The sequence below is a fragment of the Furipterus horrens genome, unplaced genomic scaffold, assembly GCF_987537825.1.
Source record: "Furipterus horrens unplaced genomic scaffold, mFurHor1.1.pri manual_scaffold_2, whole genome shotgun sequence".
NCBI classification, from domain to species: Eukaryota; Metazoa; Chordata; class Mammalia; order Chiroptera; family Furipteridae; genus Furipterus; species Furipterus horrens.
The window spans coordinates 32217494-32235841 of NW_028327172.1; the positions used below are offsets into that span (position 1 = coordinate 32217494).

Here is an 18348-nt window from a genome sequence, read left to right on the forward strand (position 1 = left end):
TCTTCAGCTTTCTTTACATTCCTGTGTGTATGAAATATCTTGTCCCACTCTTTAACTTATTTACATTTTTAAATCTAAACTTATTTACATTTTTAACTCTAAAATGAGACACTTGCAATTAGGCAAGAAAAAGAAATAAAAGGCATCCAAAATGGTAAGGAAGAAGTAAAACTATATTTGAGAACAATCTGACCCTATATATAGAAAGTCTTAAAGAATAAAAAAATACATACAATAAAACTATTAGAGGTAATAAATGAATTCAGTAAAGTTGCAGGATATAAGATCAACACTCAAAAATGAGCTGTATTTCTATACACTAGCAATGAACAATCAAAAAAGAAAATATGAAAACTCAATTTACAGTAGAATAGTAAATAATAAAATATTTAGAATAAATCCAAGTTAGTGCAATACTTATACATGAAAACCACAAAACAATGCTAAAAAAATATTGAAGACCAAAAAAAATGAAATACATCCCATGTTCATGAATCAGAACAATTACTATTGTTGACTTCCAGCCAAGATGGGAGTATAGGTAGACATACTCTGTCTCTCTCCACAACTAAGAATGAATACAAGTATCTCAAAACTGGAGACAACCAGAAGATCCAGAAAATCGAGCTGCATGGAAGTCTAAGAAACAAAGGTATAAAGAAATACTCATCCAGACAGAACCTTCCCCACATACAGTGCCACAACATGGTAAAATGGGTCACCTTGTACTGACATGTACCTAAGACTCTGCCCCTTACAATCTAACAGGTACAAGAGCTCTACCTAAGATATAGAGACAAATACAGAACCTGTCAAGTCGAGGAGACACAGAAATATGGCCCAAAACAGGGAATGGATCAAGGTTCCAGTGGGAGAACTAAGCAACAAGACGAAAGTCAACCTAACATATGAAGAGTTCAAAACACTGATGATAAAGATGCTCACAGACTTGACAGATATGCTTAAGTATGGCAAACACAGAAGAAAAGAAGTGAAGGCTATGCAAAGTGAAATGAGGGAAAATCTACATAAAACCAATGGTGAAGGGAAGGAAACTTGGGTTCAAATCAATGATTTGGAACATGAGGAAGAAATAACCACTCAACCAGTACAGAATGAAGAAACAAGAATTGAAAAATATGAGGAGAGTCTTAGAAACCTCTGAGACAACTTTAAACATGCCAACATCTGAATCATAGGGGTGTCAGAAGGAGAAGAGGAAGAACAAGAAATTGATAACTTATGTGAAAAAATAATGAAGGAAAACTTCCCTAATTTGGTGAAGGAAATAGACATACAACTCTAGGAAGCACAGAGAGTCCCAAACAAATAGATCCAAAGAGGACCATACCAAGACACGTCATAATAAAATGTCAAAGGTTAAAGAGAATCTTAAAAGCAGAAAGAGAAAAGAAGAGTTACCTACAAAGGGGTTCCTATAAGACTATCAGTTAATTTCTCAAAAGAAACTTTGCAGGCAAGAAGGGACTGTCAAGAAATATTCAAAGTGATGAAAAGCAAGGACCTACAACCAAGACCACTGTATCCAGCAAAGCAATCATTTGGAATGGAGGGGGAGATAAAGTGCTTCCCAGACAAGGTAAAGCTAAAGGAGTTCATCTTCACCAAGCCATTATTACATGAAATGTTAAAGGGACTTAATTTAAGAAAAAGAGGGTCAAAACTATGAACATTAAAATGACAACAAACTCACAACTATCAACAACAGAACCTAAAAAAATAAAAACAAAAACAAACTAAGCAAACAACCAGAAGAGGAACAGAATCATTGGTATGAGCATCATTTGGAGGGTTATCAGCTGGGAGGGTGGAGGGGGAGAAATGGGGAAATCATGCAGGGACTAAGACGCATAATTGGTTGGTACAAAATAGACAGGGGGGAGTTAAGAATAATATAGGAAAGGGTGACACCAAAGAACTTATACGCACGACCCATGAACATGAACTAAGAGAGGTGGGATTGCTGGAGGGAAGGGGGTACTAGGCAGAGGGGCGCAAAGGAAAAAAATTGGGGACAACTGTAACAGCATAATCAATAAAATATACTTTAGAAATAAAAAAAAAAATTACTATTATTAGGATGACAAAACTCCCCAAAATTATATGCATATTTGATGCATCCTATCACAATTCCCAAGGCCTTTTTTTTTCCTTTTTGCAAAAATGGAAAAACCAATTCTGAAAAGCATCTGAAATCACAAGGAAGTCAGAATAGTGAAAACAATCTTGAAAAAGAAGAATGAAGCCAAAAGATTCACATTTCCTGATTTCAAAATTTACTCCAGAGCTACAGTAATCGAAACAGAATGATACTGGAATAAGTCCAGGAATAAACCCACTCATCAATCATCAGTTGATTAACTGACTTTAGACAAGGGTGCTATAAACATTCATTGAAGAAAGAATAATCTCTTCTACAAATGTTATTTAAACAACTAGATATCCACATGCAAAAGAATAAAGCTTATCTCACACCATGTATTATACAAAGTTAATTCAAAATGGATCAAAGACCTAAATATAAGAGCTAGAAACATAGGGTTAAATCTTTATGACCTGGGATCTTGCAATGATTTTTTAGGTATGACACTAAAATCACAAATAACAAAAGGAAAAATAGATAAATTGGACTTCATTAAAATTAAACATTTTTGTGAATCAAAGTACACTACCAAGAGAGTGAAAAGACAACCTACAGGATGGGAAAATATATTTGTAAATCATAAAACTGATAATAGTCTTGTATCCAGAATACATAAACAACTCTTATTTTTCAACAACCAAAACACAAACAACCCAATTTAAAATGAGCAAAGACTGAATAGATGTTTCTCTGAAGAAGATGTAAAAACGGCCAAAAAGAATTAAAAAGATGTTCGATGCTATTAGGCATAATAAAATATAACTTCACATAAAACCACAAGAAAATAGCACTTCATATCCATTAGAATAGCTGAAATAAAAAATATAGAAAATAACTAAAATTAAAAATAGATAAAATAAAAAATATGCAAAGTGTTATAGGAAGACTGGAACATTTATACATCATTGGTGAGAATGTAAAATAGTACAGACACTCTGGAAAACAGTTTGGCAGTTATTCACTAATTAAACATAGAATTGCCATATGACCCCGTATTTCCACTGCTAGATATATACCCAAAACAATTTTGTGGTAAAAAATGTGTATATGAATGTTCAAAGCAGCACTATACACAACAGCCAAAGCTAGGAAAAACTCAAATAACCATCAACTTCTGGATGGATAAATAAAATGTGGCATATCTCTACAGTGTAATATTATCCAATCACAAAAAGAAATGAAGTATTGATGCATGCTGCAACATGGATGAGCCTTGGAAACATTAAGTGAAAGAAGTCAAACACAAAAGGACAAATATCGCTGATCCTGTTTATATTAAATATCCAGAATAGGCAAATCCACAGACATAGAATTTGCCACACATTGAGCACTATGCTGATTCCATACAAATGAAGGAACATGTAGGTATACCCTGCTGTAGTCTATATGCAAATATAGGTTATATGCAACTACTACTCCATTTTATGTAGGGGACTTGACCATCCAAGAATTTTGGTATTTAGGTGGGTACCAAATTCCCTGAGAATATCAAGGGATGGCTGTATGTGAGGTGATGGAGGCATTAACTAACCTGACTGTGGTAGTCATTTCCTAGTATGTACATGTATCAAATCATCATAATACTGTACACCTTAAACTTGCATGTTATGTGGCAATTATATTTCAAAAAAGCTAGAAAAAGCTCATTGTACTTTATACTTTGAATGGGTGCAGTTTATTACACATAATTTTTACCTCAATAAAGTTGGGTTTTAAAAAGAAGAATGAATAGTATGGAAAGACCATCCTTAAGAAGATAAAAGAGAAAAGACTCACCTGGATTTGAGACAATAAGCATCTTACAGTCAGGACTATAATGGACTAAGGGAGGAATGACTGATTTCATAATATTCACATTACGTTGAACCAGGGAAAGACGACTTTCTCCCTCCTGTTGCCGTACACCTGCTGTGATAATAATTAATCTGGAATTTGCAGATACACTGTAATCTAAAAGGGGAATGAAAGACAATATTTGGATCAAGATTGCCATAATCACTGTGCCTTAATTCCTTAAAAGTTTATTATATGACCTTGGTATTAAAGAACTCATATACCTTCACGTATAGCATCTGGAAATGAACAGACTTTCCATGTAGTAATGTTATTATGAATAACCTAAAGGAAGTTTTGTCACTATGACTTAAATTTTTCACATGGCTTTAAAAAAAAATAACTACAGAACCTACCATCCTTTTAAACCCACATTCTCATTTGTTATTAAGGCCAAAGCAATGCAAGTCAGCTCTCTGGCTTCTTAGAAACACATGTATCCATTGTGACAGAAGCTTAGAACTCTGAAAATTATGTATCTGTTTCAGGATTCTAAGAGTAAGAATGTATTTATCTCTAATTATTTTATTAAAGGCTGGATTTGAGAATACAAGTAAGTTCTTCATCCACACAAGAAAATAAATTGCCTTCTAGAGCTGATGACGAGTTGTAAAAAGTGTTTCACTTATTAGATTCAATGACAATATATAATGCTCACTATCCCATACTGGACTTGCTTTAAAGCATATATCATATGGATGTCAAAAATTAGATTAGATAAAATCTTTTCTATATCCCATCTCTATATTTTAAAATTAGTTTTATGCTCTTTTGAAAAGGAAATTTGTTCAATTTTAAAGACATTATCGCATCTTCACTTAGTCATTCTCATTTTTCTAATCCAAATTACAAACAATAAACATTTTGGTTTTCCTGGTCCAGTAAAAATTTTAATCAAAAAGACACTTTAGCCCTGGCTGGTGTGGCTTAGCGGATTAAGCGCCAGCCTGCAAACTGAAGGGTCTCTGGTTCATTCGATTGTCAGTCAGGGCACATGCTGAGGTTGCCCGTCGGGTTCCCAGTTGGGGGCATGCAAGGGGCAGTCAATCAATGTTTCTCTCACAAATCGATGTTTCTCTCCCCCTCTTTCTCCCTCCCTTTCCATCTCTCTAAAAATCAATATTAAAAAATCATTTTAAAAAAGGACAATTTATAAAGATAGCATTTCTTAGGCTAACATGTTTCACACTAATCAAAAGACTCTCTCTCCCTTCTCTCAAGTAAAAGATTTACAGAAGTTCTGTCTCTGCAGTCAACTCATTCTTGCTCAAACACCTTGCTTGAGGTATACCTTCCATAACTCTTACTTAACCAGAGAAATCCCAAGTAACCTCTCAATCTCTGTGTCTCTTTCGCCACCCCCTCTTACCCTCCCTTCTACCCACCTCAAATTTTAGAGGATAGACAAAAATCCTTGCAACTTCTCCAGAGTCATCTCTCCACAGTTCAGATTAATTATTTCAAATATTACGTCCAACAAGTCAATTAAGGTGTGTGTATACCAAACTAAAATATCAAGTCTTCATAACCTGCCTTCAAATTACCTTACTTGTTTTGTGTCTTATTTTTATGTCAAATTGACCAGGTGCCCTGGGTTTGTCAATGCTGTTATCTCCCTACCTGTTATTTATTTTTCTTTTAAAATATAACTCAAAACTCCAAAAGACAGCAAACCAAAATGTGGAGCAAAGACTGAAGTCCAACTGCCTATGTTTTGACTTTGCCACTTCCTAGTTGTATGACCCTGGAAAAGTATTTTGCCTGCTCCTCTGACTCTCAGTTCCTCATCAACAAGATTGAGCTAATTATAGTTTTCCCTTTAGATGATTCAGTGAGTTTAATAAACATAGTATTAGAACAGTGCCTTGTACATATTAAATGTTCAATAAATGTTAGCGATTATTATATTTATCAGTCAAGTACTTCTTTAAATATCAATTCCTCTCCTAGGCATTCCCTAATCATATCATTCATAAATATTACTCTCTTACTTCACTGAATTTTTATAGCACTTATGGCCTATAATTTTCAAATAGTCCTTATTTATAGTGCCTTATGCTATCTTCCCATTGTTATGTCATAATTAACTCCTAATTTGATCATAAGATCTATAATAACAGGTTCTGATCTCATATTCCTCCCTTCCATAAATATTTTAGCACCTTCTGTTCCAGGCACTTGAGATCTGTGTTAACTATTGTACATACATTCAAGATTGAGATATAAATAGATGTCACAGAACATATCAACTGAATTTGTAATGTTTCACTTGGATGCACTGATGTTTGTTATACTTAAAAGTCTTTTTATATTTCAAAATTAATATTTTAAAATTATTTCTATGAAAATTTGAGTGTTTTAGAAGGACATTAAAAGCATGTTGTTTAAAAATTGTCCTTTTAAGTGCAAGACAAATAAAAGTGAAGGAAAACCATAAAACTTAGTAGAGCTTTGTGATTAAACTGTTTCATGAGTATCTTTAAATTTAGTACTTAAAAATATTGAAATGATCACTATTAGTGTGCTTTATAAAAGATATTGCAAAACCTCAATCAGTTGAGTCATATTCAAAGGCCTTGCACTATAATCAGAAAATTAGCAAATGACCTTCTAAGTATGTTTACATGTTTTAGGTCAATATAAAATGTTTATATTGGCTTTTTCCAACAGTATTTTTAAAAAGACTTTTTATTTATTTATTTTTAGAAAGAAGGGAAGGGCAGGAGAAACAAAGGGAGACAAACATCGATGTGTGAGAAAGAAATTGGTTGCCTCTCGCATGCCCCCAACCAGGGACCTTGCCAGCAACCCAGGCATGTTCCCTGACCAGGAATCAAACCAGCAACCTTTCAGTTCGCAGGACGATGCCCAACCCACTGAGCCACAGCACTCAGGACTCTAACAGCATTTTTAAATTATGTAACCACATTCCATTTCAATCATGCTATATAAGAGGGGTTCTAGTAGAAAGTATGTGTGTTGAATCAAATGACCTAAGAGTGCACTATACACTTTAGTGCTGATAAAATAATTATTTTTCCTAATTCTCTGAGGCTTCTTATTTGGTCAAGACATGAGCTAATGGTAATGCGGCCAAGCTCTCCATTTCCTGTTCTATAGCCTCACACTCTGTCTTGAAACCTGATCCTCTATAAGCACAAAAAGAAAAGCAGGTTAAAAAGTATAGATAAAAGAAAAAGGAAAAAAAAGTACAGATAAATAAATCAATAGTATTCAAAACTAGTCAAGACTGCATATCCTATGGAAAATCTATAAGATGGAATGATAAGTTTAAAAAGTATTTATAGCCCTGGCTAGTGTGATTCAGTTGGTTGGGTGTCGTCCCACTACCAAAAGGTCATGGGTTCGATTCCCAGTCAGGGCATATGCCTGGGTTACAGGTTCAGCACCCAGTAGGGGTGTGCGCAGGAGGCAACCGATAGATGTTTCGCTCTCACATTGATGTTTCTCTCCTTCTCTTTCTCCCTCATTTCTCCTCTCTATAGGATCAATAAAAAAGAAATAAAATTAAATTAAAAAATAAAAAGCATTTATATGTCAGTTATGTAAAAAATAAATGAACAGAATGAGGAAATACACAAAACTATTAGAAGAGATTTTAAATTTTCTTTATACATTTTTATATTCACCAAACCTTATCCAATGAGAATGAAATGGTCTTTTTAAGAGAAAAACAACAACTGATCTTTCAATGTCCTAATGATAATGGTGCTATTTTTAATTCTATATTTATGGATATCAGTTTGGTAAAATTCATTACTTTTTTTAAAGCTCTGAAAATAACTTTATAAACTAAAATTAACCTTTTCCAGAGATGATCTTTGAAGTATTAAAGAAAAGACTGCCATGCTGGAGATCCATCGTTTCCCCCTTCAGTTTGTCCTCTGCGACATCAACAAGGGCAAGTTCATCAGTCAAATCCTAAAATACATGAAAATTATGAATAAAATGTTCTGGAAAATGTTCCTATTGCCATTTTAGGAAAATAAGAAAAATTTTGGTGGCTATTTTATAATCAAAGAAGAGATATATTTTTAATAGAAAAATAATATAAAAATGATAATTTTGAATATGCCTAGACTAATCAGAAGGTAAACAGAATGTAGCAAAAATTATTAATTGCTTTGTCTTCATGTAACTGTTAATTTTTTTAGAATTGGGTTTTTTTCTATTTCAGATAACAGCTTAAAACCAATGAAAAGTTATAAAATTCTTTCAATGAATTTTACTATATTTAACCCGTATGCCTAATTTCTGAATTGGCAGAAGTTGTTTTCAGTATGTATCTCTTTTTTTTTTTTTTTTAATTTTCTGTGTGTTTTAAAAGATTTTATTTATTTATTTTTAGACAGAGGGGAGGGGAGGGAGAAAGAGAGGGAGAGAAATACCAATGTGTGGTTGTGTTTCAGGCACCCCCAACTGGGGGACCTAGCCTGCAACCCAGGCATGTCCCCTGACTGGGAATCAAACCAGTGACACTTTGGTTCACAGGCTGGCGCTCAATCCACTGAGCCACACCAGCCAGGGCTTCAGTATGTATCTTTATGGCCAAAATAGAAAAGCAGCCACCCATGGGAACTCATTCCACGTGGGTCAGTATAGTCAGTCCTCCAAACTAGGAGTAGATGGGCATATGACCAGCTCCATCTTCCTCTGGTCACAGAAATTAGTTCACAAATGGGCATGTGACCCAGACATAACAAATGGGCACAATATCTACGAGGTTTAAAAATGAAAGATGGGAAATTAAGTCTTATTTTTCTTTGGAATCATAGCACTAAGAATGACATAAGACTCTAAGAACCATGGAGACAGACGATAGTGCGGTGACTGCTGGGAGTGGGGTGAAGTTGGAAGAGGGTATAGGGGAAATAAATGTTGATGGAAAAAAGATTTTTAAATAAAAAAGAAAAAAGGCTAAGAAAAAACTGTATAGCCATCTTTATCACTACACAGAAAGGTCTGCCTGAGAATTTAGTCAAAAAAAAAGGAAATATAAATCAAGATATACAAACACTATATATGGATAAGCATGAATTCCAGAATCTAGTAGTGCCTGAAGCCAGCTCTACCCTTATATTTTCTAGTTATATGAACAATATATAGTCTCTTTACTACTTACCCTAATTTGAACTGGGTTTTCATCACATTCAACAGAATATAAAACTATGTAGAACTATATTCCCTAGATTCCAGTGGCCAGATTCCAAAGGCGAGCAATAAGAAAAAGGGATCAAAGTACCTATTAACTAATGTTTTTTTCCTCATATCAGGTACAATCTGGTCTTACTGGAAAACTGTAAATTCTAAAATTTACAATATTATGTGTCATATATCAGAAATAGGAGGAGGATAAGGAGTTTCATCCAGAATGATCACATATCACTTTTAGCTAACTGATTTAAAAAAAAAAAAAAAAGATCATGCTTACAGATCCATTTTTATATCAGTCTGTGTATCTGAGTCTAGAACAGGAAAATAGGAACCACTCTAAGCACTTCAACAGAAGGGATTTAATATAGGGAATTGTTTAAAAAATGTCCGAGGGCTGAAAGAACAAAAAGGTAACACTTGCAGTTACCCACAGAGAGTATCTACAGCTTGAAACTACCATCCCTAAAGCCGAAGGAACAGAGATACTAAAAAAGGTGCTTAAACAATCTAGTCTCAGAACTCTGGAAGAGGAAAACCTGGCTGATGCTGATACCACTAAAGAGGCAAGATGAGGCCAATGCTGGACTTCCAAAAGAAACTGGAGGCTAGAACCAACTTCTACCATTGGGGCAAAGGGGCTGCTGTTGAGATGACTGTGATCAGAACAAAAAGCCCAGAGGAAAAAGGAGGTCACTGCTCCCCTCCTGACTTCCAACTTCCCTCGAGTGCTCCTATTGGCAGGACTAAACAAGATATCAACTGGCAAAGGAAAAAAAGATTAAGCAGAGATCCAGCACCAGCATCACAAAGCTGAGTTTAGAAAGCTGGACTTGGAGATGAATGGCAATAATTTAATAACCAACAACCTATTTTTAAATTATATTTCCAACTTGATTTATCTCTCAACGGGTTACCAAACAATTCTTTCATCAAGAAAATCTCCTAGCTCCATTTGTCTTGACTGTCAGAGACAATTCAAATAATCCCTACAAGTTTTTGTTTCTTTGTTTTTAAAGAATTAACTACATCTACGAATCTTTTCTCAAATAGAATTCAAATAAAAGACCCTGGGCTTCTTTTGCCAGAATCTTCTACGAGGAGCTATGGCCTTGGCCAGTTAACTCAATTGGTTAGAGCATCATCCCAATAAAGCAAGGTTGTGGGTTTATCCTGGACAGGGCTCATAAAAAAGACAACCAATGGCTCTGGCCAAGTGGCTTAGCTGTTTAGAGCATCACCCTGTACACCAAAAGGTTGTGGGTTTAAGTCCCAGTCAGGGCACATAACTAGGTTGCAGGTTCAATACCGGGTCAGGGCACATACAGGAGGCAACCCATCAATGTTTATCTCCCAGTCAATTTTTTTTTCTTTCTTTCTCTCTTTTCATCTCTCTAAAATCAACAAATACATCCTTGGGTGAGAATTTAAAAAAGAAAAAAAGAGGCAACCAATGAGTGCATGGGTAGAAACAAATCAATGTTTCTCTTTCTCTCTTTCTCACCCCTATCCTCTTTTTCCCTTCCTCACTCTTTCTAAAATCAATCAATCAAAAGATTTTTAAAAAATAGTTATGAGCAACCTAGGAACTTTTCTCCAGGAAGTTCCAGAGTGACAATAGTAAGGAAGAGAACAAGAAATTAAAAATCAATCTAAGGAAAACAGCAATGGCCACTCTGCTCTGTACAGGACAGGGAAGTAGGCTGCATGGCTACCCACTCCTAAAAATTTGACACATCCTTATAAACCCTTCAAAGTCCACCTTTCAGTGACATATGGAGGTGTCATGTACTCATATGTTTCTTTTAGTCAATGGACTATATGAATATGTATATCTGAATATCCTTTATCACTTTCCATTTACACATCAGTGTGACCTGAAGACAAGGTCCTGAATTACTCTGCTTCATTTGGGTATTTGCCAGTTACAATAAATTCTGGTAAAAAATAAATGGATCCCAACAACTGATCTTTCTCATAACTTGAGTTCTGAAGTGTCATGCTAATATGCCTTGGAGTAGGCTTTTTTTTTTTTTTTTTTTGACTCCTTATGCTGAGTACTCAGTAAATTCTTTTTTTTAATTACATTTTATTGATTATGATATTACAGTTGTCCCAATTTTCCCTCTTTGCCCCCCTCCACCCAGCACCGCCGACTCCCTCAGGGAATCCTGACACCATTATTCGTGTCCATGGGCCATGTGTAGGTTCTTTGGCTACTCCATTTCCTATACTGTATTTTACATCTTCATGGCTGTTCTATAACTACCTATCTATACTTCTTAATCGCCTGAACTCTTCACCCATTTCCCCATAGCCCACTCCCATCAGGTGACCATCAAAACACTCTCTGTATCCTTGATTCCGTCTCTGTTCTTGTTTGTTTAGTTTGTTTTTTAAGTTTAATTGTTGATAGATACGTACTTGTTGCCCTTTAATTGTTCATAGTTTTAATCTTCATTTTCTTAAATTAGTCTCTTTAACATTTCATATAATGGTTTGGTGATGATGAACTCCTTTAGTATTTTTCTTGTCTGGAAAGCTCTATATTTTACCCTTTGATTCTAAACAATATCTTTGCTGGGTACAGCAATCTTGGCTGTAGGCTCCTGCTTTTCAGGACTTTGAATATTTCTTGCCAGTCCCTTCTAGCCTGCAAAGTTTCTTTTGAGAAATTGGCCGACAGTCTTGTGGAAATGTTTTGCCAATGTGGAAGAGGTGAAACAAAAAATGGCAGAAGCACCAAAAGGCATCAAAATCGATGAGTTCAAAAACTATTTTCAGCATTAAAAAAAAGTCTTGATAGGTGTATTGCATCAAATGGAGAGGACTTTGAAGGTGACTGAAGTTTAAACATGTAAGAATATACAATTTTTTATAAATAAATTCCAGGTTTTGGGTGGTACTCCCTTCGTATAAGATCAAATAATTTTTGACAAGGGTGCCAAGACCATTCAACTGGAACAGTCTGTTCAACAAATGGTATATTTATATGCAAAAGAATGAAGTTGGACCATTTATTTTACACCATATACAAAGTTAACTCAAAATTGATCAAAGATCTAAATGTAAGACCTAAAACTATAAAACTCTTAGAAGAAAAAAACGGGAAAAAGCTTCATGACATTGAATTTGGCAATGATTTTTGGATATGACATCAAAAGCACAGGTTAACACCCATAGACAACAGAGCGGGGATTGACTGTGGGAGTGGGGGATGGGGGGGCCGTGGGGCAATGGAGAGAAACGGGGGAAAAGCTGAGACAACTGTAATGGAAATAACAATAAAAAAAAGAAATTATAAAAATTTTAATTTAAAAAATTTAACAAACAGCATAGACAACAAAAGTAAAAACGATAAATTGAACTATATTAAAACAAAAAATTATGCATCAAAGAACACAATCAACAGAAAACCACAATCAAAAGGAAACCCAGGGAATGCGAGAAAAATATTTGAAAATCATGTATCTGATAAGCAGTTAATACCCAGAATATAAAAAGAACTCCTGCAACTCTACAGCAACAAATAACTTGATTTTAAGATGAAGAAAGGAGTTAAATAGACATTTCTTCAAAGAAGATATAGAAATGGCCAATAAGCACATGAAAAGATGCTCTGGAAACTGAGGAAAATTAAAGAACTTCCATTGTTATATTATCAAATATGGTACTTTTTGTTTTATAATGAGCATGTAATAACTATACAACTAAAATGTTTTAAGAATCTAATGAAAAAATTAGAGAAAGACTCATAGAGAACAAGGATTATTGCTACGGGGGAGGGGGTGTTGGTTAGGGGGTGGAGGGCACAAGCAAAAAGGAAAAAGGACCCATGGATGTGAACAACAGTGTGGTGATGTTACAGAAACAGGGGAGTCCAAAAATAAACCCCAGAGTTTGCAGCTGGGAAATAGGGAAAAGGAACCAGCGTTCAGGATGCCCTTGCATGCCTGGGGCTAGTGGCTGGAAACTTTGTTGCACAAAGATCCACTTTACTTCCAAGGCTCAGGAAGATGGGAGGGGTCTTGGACTGTGGGATGATAAGGAAGGAGCCTACAGAGCCTGCATAGGGTTCTGTGAATGGTCAGAACTGTTTGTAACACCCACTGCGTCAGAGGACACAGTCAGGGATATATAAGCAGCTGTGGACATTTTTAGCTCTCTGACTCTCCAGGGCTCCCTCCATGTGGCTTGGAGGAGCAGGTCTTTCCAGGCTGCTTTAAGAAGAGGCTCTCGCCATGCGGTTTTGAGGAGAGGAGATCCATGCGGTTTCCAGGAAGAAGGCAGTTTACAAGGAGGCTGAGAATCCAGGCGGTTCTGCATTGAGAGCTGGAGGGCACCACAGCACAGAAAGGACCTCCCCAATCAGAACTGAGTGATTGGCAGCTACTGGTAAAGCTGAACTGTGCCTAGGAAGTAGGGGAACGGTGTTTCTGACTTTCCTAAGACTGGCCGGGTCTGGGAGGGGGAGGCAGAACTATGTGCAAATAAACAATTCTTTTTCTTTTCACCAAACTCTGGTATTAAGAGTTATAATTCTGGCAGTGGGCAATCAGGCCCCTAACTAAACAGCCCGTGGGTTCTGTTTCAATCGGAGCAGCCCAGGGGTTCTGTTACAGTGACTTGGGGGAGGGGGAGGGAGGTATAAGGGGGATAAATGGTAATGGGGAAAAATACAATAAAAAAATAATTGTTAAAAAACTTCAAAAGTGGAAGCCATTGGCGAATATTATTTTCAACCTTTATTCCTCAAGGAAGGCATTTCATGGATCATTGCAACAAAAATGTTATAATATTTAACAAATTAATTCACTCAATGGGCCTGTAAGTCAATTTAAAACAGTCTAGCAACAGTAGACTCCACATAAATGTTTTTTTAATTGTGTCAAAATCACGTATTTGCTGTCAAAATATTAGCCCTGCAACCCTGAACTCATCAACAGGTTTATCACTTACCCTCACTAAGATACAAATAGCACAAGCCATGCCTACAGCACCAGCTCCAACAATCGTGATCTTCTGCTGAGAGATTTTATCTTCCGTAATTAGATTCTCAATAAGCTGCTCCTTGACCGTCGACATTTTGAGAACCTGAGAGAGATAACGTAATTTCACCGGAATGGAACTCCCTAAATAATCACTCTCGTTGCTACTGATGTGCTTAATCACACTGAACAACTAAAAAAAACTACCTCTTGGGTTTGCAGAAAGTTGGAGCCGGGGTTGCGGGGATGCCAAAGTAAGAATTTCCTGGTCAAGAGGGTCTATCAGTTGTAGGCGGTTGGGGCACCAACGGGCTTTTGAGTTCTCCTTGTCCTCACCCTCCACTTTCGCCTCTGTACCACATACTCACAAATACTCTGCTTGGCGCCCTCACTACAGACCCCCTGAGAGCACAACACACAGCCTTTAAAGATTTTTTAAAATACTAATCCCCCCCAAAAAAACACCAACGACCTAACCTCACAAACTGCAAGCGCAGCTGAGGTGCGAAGCTGGGCAACGGTTAGTTTCCAAACCATCACGCCAGCACGCTCCCATGTACGTCTGCACGCGGGCTCCGCCCACGGCCCACCCGGCGCATGCGCACTGGCAGTCGCTCGGTGTACTCTAGGTACGAGAGATGTCGCTGCGTACTTGCGGTTACATCCTCCTATGTTGGTGTGAAGAATTATAGACGACCTTGAAGCGTGTGTAAGACAGGTTATTGGAGTGTTGTTTCACTTACTTCAGCCGGCCTAGGTCTGGGACTGATTTTAGGGCTGTAGCTTCTTTGGAGACCCCACAACCACCGGGCCAGGCTCCAGGCCCGCATGGGAAAAAGCTCTCCTGGAGCACCTCCTATTCTTAAGGTGGTGGCAGCTTAAAACAGCATCCTGTGGCAGATCGAAGTTAGGCAACTAGTTTGGGAAGACCGTCAGTGGAGTTCAAGGGCATGCTAAAGGATCGGGACCCCCAAAGATGAAAAGAAATTGAAGTGTGGACTCGGGAGTGACCAATCTGACATTTTGATGCGCTCATCACACCCTGTGTAAACAGTCATTGACGGGAATTTTAAAATTTATTAAGCGCCTTAATTTCAGGATCGAATGCTGAGATAATGTTCGAATTTCTCTAGCAAAAACAGAGGGTAATAATGAAAAGGAAAGACCATGTCTAGTTTTTTAAGGGTGATTTTAATTTATGAAAAGAATGTATAACCCATACAAGGGGACAGAACCTCCTCTATCATTTTTTGTCATTTGCACTTGAACCCTTTTCAAAATCTAAAGGGTAAGCCCTGGCTACTGTGGCTCAGTGGATTGAGCGTCGACCTGCAAGCCAAGTGTCGCTGGTTCGATTCCCAGTCAGGGCACTTGACTAGGTTGCACGACAGGTCCCCAGTTGGGGGCGCAAGTGAGAGGCAACCACACAGTGATGTTTCTCTCCCTCTCTTTCTCCTTTCCCCTCTCTCTAAAAACAAACAAATTAACAATTTTGTAAAATAAAAATAAAAACTCTAAAAAAGAAATGACCTCACAAATTATTTGAATTCTGCAAGAAATGATTACAATTTGTCCCATGGCTTAAAAACAAAACAAAACAAAAACTATACCTAGGCTCTAATAACAATAATAAAAAAGTAAAGAAATCAAAATCTAAAGGGTAATTTATTTTCTGTATCAAAGCCTGTTTTTATTTTTATTTTTGTATTTTTTTGGTTTTTAATGTAGTTCAGATCATTCAATAACCCTGCTTAAAACCTTTCAATACTTTCCATTCCACTTAAAATAACCAATTTTTACAACCCAAGAGACATTCAAAATTTGTCCTCCTACCTCTACAACTTCATCTCAAAACATTCTAATCACACTCTCCCCAGTTTCTGCCGGTTTTTTTCTTGGCTCAAAACTTTTTGATGGACCTGGACAACAGTGTGGTGATTGCAGGGGGAGGGGAATATATGGGGGATAAATGGTAATGGAAAGAAATACAATTTCAAAAATAATTTTTTTAACTTGCTGTTCCCTATATTGTAAAGTTCTTCCTCAGCCTCTCCAAGTTGAATGCTCATTTTCAGTCTTGAGCATGTCACTTCCTCTAGCTTTCTTCGACCAATGTGTCAACTACCACCACCTCCCTACAAATCTGTTCCTCATATAGCACTTTAGCAACCTACTGGCAGCCCCAAGCAACAGGTGTCTATGGTAGACAGGAGTGGCAACTGCTGTACTACCACTTACTTGTGTGCCTCCTTCCACAGCAACTCCCTACTCTTGTACCTCATTTACCACAGGGCTGAGAGGGAGACACTGCTGAGGGATGATCTCACATTCAAACTCTACACCTGCTTCATGCCCTGTGGCTTGAGGTATCATCTGGCAGTGACCAAACTCCTGCTCTAACTGAAGACTCTTCATTCATAACTGCCCAAGGCACAGGGGCATTGGCAAGAGCTTGAAATCCTGTCTGAGTGGCTTCTCTGGTGGCTGTGATCCAAGATAACTTACCATTTTGTTATTTTGCAGCAATGTAAATACAGGAGTGCCAAGATTTGTCTTGCATATTCCAACACCTACCAAAATATAGTAGGCCCTCAGAAAAGAATTTGAAAGTACATGGCTCTGAAGTCCTGACAGTTTTCTCAACATAAGTTTTAGTGAGGGGGAAAAAAACCTCTACACACACATACACATATAGGCATAGGCCTACATGGAAGCAGGATCATGTTCTAACATTCTATTTGCTTCCCACACTAACTGGAAACTAGTGTGAGATGGAGCCTGCTTAATCCACTTCCCAGGAAATTAAGACTAAAATAAGATCATACTCCATTAAAAAGACTCAGGGCTCCTTGAAGAGTTAGCCTATTTCTTGCCAGGGACAAGAAAAGGTGTATCTGGAACACTTATTATGCCAGAAAGCAAGAAAGCTTTACAAGATTAAAACTGAAAATATATGAAAGATTAGTTAAATAAGTCTCTCTTAAGCATTATTTTTCAGTCATGTTGGTGTTGACTAATTTATTGCATCGAGTAATATGAAATTAATACATGTAAATTAAAACAAAAGATGAAAGGTGCCTAACTTAAAAAGCTGTAGGAATAAGTATGCATTTCTTTATTGGGAAATTTAAAAGTCCTAAGATTAGGTACTGGTGAGAATGCACAACTATGTGGATCCTCAGAATTGTACACTTTAAAAGTAAGTTTTATCTTAAGGCTGTTTTTTAGAGTCTATGGAAAATTTTGTAATTGTTAATTGTCAAAACTACATAAGTAATTCTTGTCCTTTTACATTGAAGACACATAACAAAAAAAGTGTAGTTCTTTCCCTTACCTAGCTCTCAGGAAAGTAATTTTGGGAAAGATCCTAGAGAAGTGATAATAAAGTTGTTTTAGTTAACCTCTGGAAGTATAGTTTTTAGGCCTGGATAACGATAATAGTTATGGAAATATATTGAGAAACCTAAAGAAAAATTTTAAGCAAACAACCACCAGGTCTATTTGGTTTTAAATTATTAAGTACAGTAGTCCCCCCATTTATCCAGTTTCACTTTCCATGGTTTGTTACCTAGTTTGAAAATATTAAATGGAAAATTTCAGAAATAAATGATTCCTAAGTTTTCAACTGTACACCATTCCAAGTAACGTGATGAAATCTTGCACCATCTTGCTCTATCCTACCTGAGCCATGAATCATCCCTTTGTCAAAATTATCCACACTGGGGAGGGGAAACAGTGAGAACGGGGAAAAGGTACATGGATCAAGAAGCTTAATTGGTTGGTACAAAATAGACAGGGGACTTAAGAATAGTATAGGAAAGGGTGAAGCCAAAGAACTTACATGCACGACCCACAGACATGAACTAAGGGTGGAGGATTGCTGGAGGAAATGGGGGTAACAAGTAGAAGGGGGCAAAGGGAAAAAAAATTGGGACAACTATAATAGCATAATCAAAAAAATCTACTTAAAATTATCCATGCTATACACACTACCCATCCATTAGTCCCTTAATAAGCTCTGTTATGTCAACTGGCTCTGACTGGTATGACTCAAGTTGCTGGTTAAGATTCCTGGTCAGGGCACATGCCTGGGTTGCTGGTTCGGTCCTGTTGGGGCATGTTTGAGGCAACTGTTCAGATGTTTCTCCCTTTTTCCCTCCCTTCCCGTCCAGGAAAAAAAAAAAAATTATA

General features: G+C 36.8%; 1 protein-coding gene across 2 annotated transcripts in view; it reads right to left on the reverse strand.

Annotated features, from left to right (window-relative positions):
• Positions 1 to 14573, reverse strand: part of LOC150018099 (L-lactate dehydrogenase C chain) — a 29736-nt gene extending 15163 nt beyond the window's left edge. Inside the window, exons 1-3 of one of the 2 annotated variants that reach the window (XM_090267633.1) lie at positions 14129 to 14573; positions 7822 to 7939; positions 3941 to 4114 (exon numbers count right to left, since the gene is read on the reverse strand). In XM_090267633.1, coding sequence (XP_090123759.1) covers positions 3941 to 4114; positions 7822 to 7939; positions 14129 to 14254 — 418 coding nt within the window. In that variant the 5' untranslated portion in view covers positions 14255 to 14573. The remainder of the gene's footprint in view (positions 1 to 3940; positions 4115 to 7821; positions 7940 to 14128) is intronic. The other variant, XM_090267634.1, reaches the window with a different exon arrangement.
• Between the last annotated feature and the right edge of the window lie 3775 nt (positions 14574 to 18348).